At 43.9% G+C, this 8,749-nt stretch overlaps 2 protein-coding genes across 2 annotated transcripts in view; both read right to left on the reverse strand.

Annotated features, from left to right (window-relative positions):
• T265_14571 (hypothetical protein) overlaps positions 1-1,934 on the reverse strand; it is a gene marked incomplete at both ends in the record, with an annotated part of 9,036 nt that extends 7,102 nt beyond the window's left edge. Inside the window, one exon of the mRNA XM_009174248.1 lies at positions 1,874-1,934. Coding sequence (XP_009172512.1) covers positions 1,874-1,934 — 61 coding nt within the window. The remainder of the gene's footprint in view (positions 1-1,873) is intronic.
• A 2,276-nt stretch (positions 1,935-4,210) lies between these two features.
• T265_08440 (hypothetical protein) overlaps positions 4,211-8,749 on the reverse strand; it is a gene marked incomplete at both ends in the record, with an annotated part of 17,514 nt that continues 12,975 nt past the window's right edge. Inside the window, 3 exons of the mRNA XM_009174241.1 lie at positions 4,211-4,357; positions 6,673-6,783; positions 6,840-6,978. Of these exons, the coding sequence (XP_009172505.1) occupies positions 4,211-4,357; positions 6,673-6,783; positions 6,840-6,965 (384 nt within the window). The remainder of the gene's footprint in view (positions 4,358-6,672; positions 6,784-6,839; positions 6,979-8,749) is intronic.

The following is an 8,749-nucleotide window of genomic DNA, read 5'->3' on the forward strand; positions in this document are numbered from 1 at the left end:
TCGGCTACTGCTTCCGGAAGTCGACACTCTTCTCTTTCAGTAGGTCAGTCCGAAACTCTGTTCGCCTTCCTGCGTTGTTCCTGACTCTACTAGAACGTTCAGCCTGCCTCGTCGAAAGAAGATTGAATCACTCACTCAAATCCGCCTCAAATACTGACAATTTTACCCCAGATGTGTTCAGCATTCACGGGCTATCTTCCGGTACCCACCACTTGGGCTAGGTCTATTTGTCAGTGTCTGCTATCGCTCAACGCTTCTAAGCCTGCTGTCCTAGATGCTATTCTTTGCCCCAAGACTTGTCCTCGCCATACTTATAGTCTCTTTCTTGTTGCCATCTTTTTCAGGCTTGAAAATGGTCCCGCCTACCCGGTCTTCCCAAGTGTGGCTCGTCACCTGACTAGACCAACTATAGCCCTATCTAGATAATCTCTCTTACTCAAAGTTGTGGAGTAAATGTTGGTCAAATAAATTCTAGATAATCTGGAAGTTATTAGCCTCCAGTTTATTTATGAATTTTTGTTTCAGGCGTCCTCGCGGCATTGGCGACCTGCAAATGTACGTACAACGCGTACTAAGACTTGGACGTTTTTGGTGAAATCCAATTGTATGTCGTTATATCTCGAATGGTTACAGTCAAACATGCCTTTCAAACTATTAATTCACGACTACGTCTAGTCTTGTTGAACTGGCCAAGAACCTATCTGAAAACCTGCTCGATTCTAGTTTCCGTTGAGTATGATTTACCTCAAGTCAGTTTTGTGTTGCCAAAAGAGCTATTTTCTGTAGTTGTCCCAAAGACTGCTTACCTTTGGAATTTGCTTTCACATTGTGACTTTGCGAACTCGTATAATGTTCAATTTTTCAAGACGCGGGTTAAAGTACATTCGTCCAAACCCTAATACCACCTTACAACTTTGCTTTATTCATTCGTTATTTATTTCCCATTTAACAGAGTGTTTTACAGGACAGTCTTCATTTTGAAAAATCCGAAATCTGCTCATACTACCAACAATCCGTGAGTAGCCACAACGAAGGTTGAAAGTCATCCGATGAGTGCTTTTTCCATCTGGGGAGTCACTAGTCGACACATGATCACGTGAAGTGGATCCCACGAGTGAAGGACGAGTGACGTTATGTTCTGTCCACGTGCGAGTCAATCACACTACTTATCAGCCAATCATAGCCGAACGGTTGAATTTTCTATTCAGAAGGTTGAGGCTTCCAGACTCCTCGGAGTTTCGTGAGAAGCGCACTCCTGATGATTCTCCATAAGGCTGCATTGCTTATCGACCTTCCAGAACAGAGTAGCTCCACTAGTCCTACAGGCTTCATAAGAGGTCCCACTCCTAAATTAAGCAATAAAAACGGAATATTGCATTGCGTTTTGCGTTGATCACTGCTGCACTACAGATAGGCGTTCCAGCCAAGCCGTTGACGTGATCGACGTTTGGGTCTCCACGCCGTCGCGGTTTGCGCCAATAAAAGTAACTTCATAAAGGAAACTACTCACAATGTTGTTGAAAACTCTTTGACAGCCGACGACCGGTTTCGCCCTTGTTGGGGCTCATCAGGTAGGCGCAGTCCCCGAGTTTCCGTCAACCTTATCATCCACTTGAACCCAAATTGCACTGTTTTCGAGAAATACACTCATCTGCAAATCAATTTGGTTTTCACGGGAGACTCAATTGAATCTCTCGTTAACGATATTCTGGTAGCTATGATATCTAAGTAGAACATAAGTAAATAAGATGCAAATTAGAGTTTTGCTTCCCTGTTCAGTGGTCTGTAACCGGTCAGTTGGCATTTCCTATTAAATAACTCCGCAGCGAAGGCCTTCTTCCTTTCAGTAGTAGCTTCCTTCATGAAAACATACCGCGGTGTCTCGAATATCGTGCCAACTGAATTATGAGGCGGCCTTTGTGCAGCACATTCATTTGTAGAATATCATAAACGAGAGATTCAGTTGAGTCTCTCGTGAAAACCAAGTTGATTTGCAAATGGGTGTATTCCTCAGAAAAGTAACTTCACTTCATTTTCGGAAAAGTTGGGTGACAATTGGTAGAATGATTGGTGGGCAAAGTCTCGCTTTTGACACAAAAGTTTCGTTAGGCCAAGTGACTAGGTTGGCAGGGGGGTGGTCGAGATTTAAGGAGGAAGGAGACTAGATCAGCTAAGTCATGCAACATCTCTGTTAGGTGTCGACCAAGGGAGTTTGTGTGTTAGGGTGGGTTGCCAAGTGTTAGGCCGATGGGGAAACCTACATGGATTTGGGTCCAGCCGCCCACTGAGAATACCGGTTGGAGCACTTTAGCCGCTGCGTACAAAATATTGTTGCTACACCCGCCTCCAATTTTTAGGTATTGGTACCGCTCTCCATTCTTCTGATAGCTGTTTCACCAAACAGTTGGGCACGAGTAACTGCCACAAGTAAAAGCTATCCAGTCCGATTGAGAAGATGATAAGGTTAGGCCGACGCCATGAAAGTACAACCAACCATTCCGTCGATAGATTTGAGGACTCATTTCCAACTATCCACGCCATTTACACTTTCAGCTTATCCACCTAACCAGTATTTCATAACCAGCTAAAGTTTCAACTACTATCCTAAACTTATTTCCCCAACATTTAAGGAGTTTAAGAGGTTGAAAAACAAACGTCTGTTTCGTTCAAATTCGGAAGCAATTTATGTCCAGGATCGCAACTCTCTCTGCTAGGGAGCACTCTAGGTTTCTTCCAGGAGAGCATCTTCTCATGTCACATGCAAATCAGCGAGCGTTCGCGCCGCGAGTCCTGAAAGCAGGCGACAACTGACAGATATGGATTAGAGTTACTTCAGACTTTTAAGTAGACTTGAGCAACGGAGTTAGAATGGTCTTACCACTGTGTAAAACCCCGTCAAACTTATGAGGTGATCAGCTTTTGTCTAGAGCAGTCTCAGCTGTGAAGCGCATTCAGTTGATGGATAGCGTGAACACGAGGTTCAGGTGGCCCCTGTTTAACACTGCTATAATTTACAAACGAAAGAATTTCTTCAATTTCCTAAGAATAAGATTAGTTGAAACTGGGGAACTAAGTTCGTGTGGTGGAATCCAACAAGAGCAAAGCCAATGGTGAGCTGTCAAAGAGTTTTCAGCAACCTCAAGAGTAGTGTGTTCTGTCAAAAAAGCACACTTGTTACTCCATGCTCTAAAGGTCCCCAGTAGAGTTCAACAATGAGTCGATTAAATGCGAACAAGTCAGTGAGCACACTCCGATCACCAATTGACTAAGATCATGAATTAGCGTCTGAACTAAATTAGTTTGACCCTAGTGAATGTTTCATAGTTGCTGGCCGCATTTTGGCTTGAGAAACTCTCCCATTCTGGCTTTCGCCACACAGATGCAAAGGATACCCACTGACAACTGTGTTTACTCATTTGTAAGGTTAAATTTAAGTTAATTTAAGGTCAATAACAACAACCAGAGCGAGAAAATCCTACCGTAACCTTGAAACGATCCCTCTGCATGCGTGATGTTTATATATTTCCTCCCACAAACATACACTTTCCAAAGAAGGCTTTGAAAATATGTGATGCTTGGTACTGAAAGTCCTCACCTCCTTTGAACTAACCAGAAAGGAACGCGAAATCCGAGCTGGGTAACTGGAAAAACAAGCAGCAGTCGTTTGCCGCATTCCATGTCCTCTGTCTTACACAAATCTCATCACTGTGGTTGGTCTCACAACCATTCGGTTGTCGGATTGGTGAACAATCTGTACTTTAACGTGCACTTTATTGAAAAATAATTCATTGAAACCAGGATAGTGATGATTGGTTGGATTCAAAGGTACCAGTCCCTCAATGTGATACTGTTTGTGGGATTGACGAAAGCTTTTGGCGACCTAACGCCGATACTGACTTTGTTGGATTCATAAGTAAATTTTCATTGATCTCAATAGTTCGTCCGTGATTATACTTCCGCTTATTCAAAGATGGTGTTGATGGAAGAATCAACGGTGTCCCTGACGGTCACCCAACGAGCTAGCCGGTGATGTAACGGTTGGTTAACTATGCTCGGTGAACGTTTCGTTAACCGAAACAGACTATACGATAGAGCTCACCTCACGTATGCATCTGGCCACTGATATGTAACCTAAAACCTCCTTTGAAAGCACACATTGCGAAAGTGTTGAAGACAGGATTCGGCAGACTCCAACTTGAATATATCCAAACTACATGGCTATCCAGCAATGTCGCGGAATATAGGTAGCTCGGGTGCATTGATTGGTTGCTGATCTGTTCACCGAGATCTGCAGTTGAACTGGAAACGTTTCATCACCAATCGAGGTAACATCGTCAGTGCGGGGTTGAGTGACCCACTCGGTGAACAGACCAACAAATAAATGGTTGTCTACTCAAAGAACACTTAACACTGTAAGACCTCCCATTTTGTTCGCCTACTTGGAGGCATTTCACAGCAGAAATTTCCTGAGTACCATTTGCCGCGTTGGGGTACTTCTTGTCGAAACGTGGTCTGTTGTGAGGACCCAATGCACTTCCAGCTTTTCTGCGGTTAGTGTTAGAACAATCCAACCTCGCTGCAGACGTCTTTCTGGAATATGTTCATGTCTCACTTTTACAGCCCAAGCAAGTGGTTTTTAGGCATTCTAGCTTTTGGTACATTGTCCCGTACGACCTCGTCTGATGATGAACGAGTATCACGGACGGCAGAGATTAAGTGCACTGCACGCCCATAACGTCGCCAAGACTTACTACTGCTGGCCTGGTTTCATGTCAGCACCTTGAAACTCCCATGGGGAGACAAGCTAACTGTGATGATTCCCTGTAGAGAAACATCTCATTGAAAAATCGACAATAATTTGAAAGACACAACACAGTTTGAATGCTAGTAATCGCTCTACTCATATAACGTTGAACCGCAGTAGATTTGAACATATATAGATAGACTTATCCGTGACTTATCAACCATAGTATAAACACACATGTTGGGTAAATTTTATACAGCCTGTTTAGGAAATATAGCAGATTACCCAGGAAATGCCAGATGCCCATTTAGATTACCATATTATCCCTAATTAGCCCCAGAACATGCAATCGCCTAGTGACCCATCTGTTACTCCACATCGAATCTGTAAGATTTGGGAATTAGTCACCTCAACGCAATGAGAAAATGTCTACACGTTCTTTTTTGAAGCCAATGCTTTCCTATCGACGTCTTGTCCAGTCGCTGAGTAGCCGCAGCTGTGCACCACGAACTTTATTGCCTGTCTTGTAATTCAGCGTGCCAATACAGTCTTATCCGAAGGCCGGCTTTTCTTCGATCATGTCCGGACGATTCTTACCGAGACTACTTGAATTGCTCCTGATGTTTATTCGGTGCAAGAAACCACCGGCCCATCGCTTAGCAAAAGGTGCTATTACAAAGTAAGGTTACGTCAATCAGTGACCAGGACGTTATCTCAATTCTGTTCCTGTGTGCTTCAGTTCTGCCTTCATAAATATGCCTTCAGTAGTTGATAAACAAAATTTCCTCACCAAACTCATACGACCCCTCGATGCTGGAATGTTCAAAACCTCACAGTGAGGCCTAAAGTCACTGAGAATGAATTGGTGTAAAATATCATTTTCCTTTCGCCCTGGTGATTAAACAAAATATCTATTTCTCCTGAACAATTCCTGAGCTGTTGCGGGCCGATGCCCCTATCGTCTTCAGTAGCCACGTCGCTATTTGCATGTGGCCGATTCCGAAATAACTGTCTTAAAATGACAATGAACACATGAAGGCTTGAGTACAGCTAGAATAGAAAAACAGCTGTCCACAGGCATCCTTAGAAGTTTAGATGGACGGCTACTGATGAACAGCCCGGGACATGTCTAACTAGTAATGTCCTGGACACGAGTTGATCTGGGACACCGGATGCTTCTTCGATCATTGGCTGAACGCTCTGAAACTGGATGTGCATTCAGAAAGACACTATTCTGACCCTGGTAAAGGCAACGAACGGAACTCTGACGTTTCCCGCTCATCTGCTCCTCCTATCCTCAGTCCCAGATCGTTTCTTCATACCCTTTCATTCGTTACACGTGTAATATTAAACGTGTGGCTTCTTCTATATCGACCTGATCCAGCCTGAATCACCTGGACGTCTGTTGCTTCACTTTCCATATTTCTCCTATATTCGCCCCCACTAAGTTTGGTCATTTTCGCGTGCCTTGATATTTGCCAGATTGTCCATTGCCCTGACGGCTAAATCATTTCTCCCAGGATGTCGTTCCTTCTTCATGCTTGACTCGGATCAAGAAATCCGATTAAATATTCGATTTGACTTACTCACCCCCCTTCCAGCCAGCTGATGAATTCCAAAGTAAGAGCAGTTTTAGTTGAAACAACGAGATGTTGATAGAAACATACACGTTGTCGGTATTTCACGGCTGGCTAAAATCATGGGTTCAACCCTTCCTGTATAACAGTCCAATCAGTGGCGTTGTTGCGTTTCAAAACCACTACGGACATTTTATGAGCTCTACACTGGTGACCCTGCGTGTGAAAGTTCCATCCTCTCTGGAGGGAAGACTTTGAAATACGGTCACCAGATAGCATTGACCGTTGTGTAGACGAACCTAGGTAAACAGGAGAAAAATGCATTTTGTGTGAACTATCTGACAAACTTACATTGATTCGATAATTTATCCCGCTGACCACTTGTGAAGAAATTCCTAAAATCTCTGCGTCATCCACGTCGCTGGCTGTGAGTCCCAAAAATGTTGGAATTTGAAGGTTCAGCTGAATTTTGTTGAGAGAATTGGTTAGTTTGAACATAAAAGGCAGACAAAACCTACTAGCGTCTTAAAGGTTTGGATCTCGTCTGCATTTGGAAGATGAAATTCTGTGTACCCCCCAACGAGAGTCTCGGAAGACGGCGAGATGAAGGATAGGGCGAGAAAAATAAAGCAGTTCGACAGCATTGAAGAAAGTGAGCTGAAACGGAAATTCTGTAATTATCCAAGGGAACACGTGACAACTGGACTGATGTTTTTTCATACGAAGCATAAATGCTCACGAGTCACTTCTGCAAACTTTAATGTAATTAAACAAAACTCTGTGGACGAGAAGAGAAGTAAAAACTTATCAAAAGACGTGTAAAACTTAGCAAGAAGAGAATAAAAGATCGTTCAGCTGTAAGACGTCTTCAACTGATAGCTGCCTTGACATCGGATGGAAGCACGAGGGCTGAGCTATTGCCAGGCTCCTCAAGCTTAGATAGGAGCAGTCGGGATGCCGGGGTTGGGATCGAACCATGGACGCTTGGGTTAGCGAACTCGAATATCTACCAGTTTGTTCCCCGATAGAAACCTGACGGTCAACGATGCCCGGACAAAGCTGTAATGTATCGTGCGAAACAGTTAATTGAGCAATTTTTAGAGTTGTAAGGTTGTTTCAACCGAATGTGCCACGCAGGTGCCGCCTCAAATCTAGGTTGGTATGGTGCACGAGTTACTGTGACCTGCCTTCTTGGCACGACACACTAGTCATAAATCTGGTGAAAACCCTTTTACCAACCCACGGCCGATATCGTCTTGTTTAGGAGTCATCAGGTAGGTCGTCGCGGAGTTTCCCTCAGCCGTATTCTCTACTCGAACGTCAGACTGCAAGCACTCAGCTGGTGTAAGCAACACTACTTGTGGGGTCGATGATAACCGTATGACAGCCCATTAGGCTTCAGTAAGTCTACTCACAACTGAAATTCGGATCGTTTTCAGGGAGCAAATGAGGAGAATGGTGTAAAGTCGTTGAGTGCCCGAAAAACACGGGAAACTAAATATTTGAAAAAGATGTTCTGACCAGAAACTGAACAGAAATTCTTTTCCTCATTTTGTTTGACACTAAAACATTTTTGAGCCCCCCAAGGACCATCAAGAAGAATTAATGCAACCAATTAGAGGAGGATACATGTGGATACAATCCTCATATTAAAGGTTTATGGTAAGGATAACAACTCAGGTCGAGCCAGTCGAAGAGCATTCCAGCTGAGATTGCTTAAGAGGCTAACTTTCAAGTACATTAGGGTGCTGCAATTTGGAAGGGAAAGTTTTGAGGATGAAGAACACATCTTGATATCCACCAAAGGGAACCGACCAGGGCAACGCCTCATTATTTTTGATGGCACCGAGTTGTAGACAATGCATCTGAGACCGTTTCATGAGGGGAACCAGGAAAGGGCATGCAGCCGAAGTTCCCGGAGAGAAAGTGCATAATTTATGACCTTGGAAGACATAAGTACTGGCAAGGGAGTCGTGTGAACTTTTGACAAAATCTGTTGAACCGCTTCCTGTTAGCGAAATCAACCTGAATCAGCGTTATGCCCATACCTGATAAGTGAGAGCAGGTATCGAATTGTGCTTTCGCAGCGGAACGTTTGGGTATCCGTCATTGTTTTGCATGCAACATGCACCCTGATGCCAGGAGATTGAGACCACGTCAGATTCAAAGGAGGCCAATCAAATTACGTGAAGACCACTTTTAGAACTACCAGATACTGTTTATATGCTATATAATCACAGGCAGAAGAGGAGCAATTCATCCACTCAACCCTGCACTGACGATGTCACATCGATTAGTGATGAAACGTTTGCAATCCAACTGCCAACTTCGGCGGACAGGCCAACAACCAAACACTGATGCCGTTTTGCTCAGTGACACTCCATTTCCCGGACGTTTTGTTCCTGTTTTTCATTTTAGTTCTGATGGA

This window comes from Opisthorchis viverrini, assembly GCF_000715545.1.
Source record: "Opisthorchis viverrini unplaced genomic scaffold opera_v5_219, whole genome shotgun sequence".
Taxonomy (NCBI): domain Eukaryota; kingdom Metazoa; phylum Platyhelminthes; class Trematoda; order Opisthorchiida; family Opisthorchiidae; genus Opisthorchis; species Opisthorchis viverrini.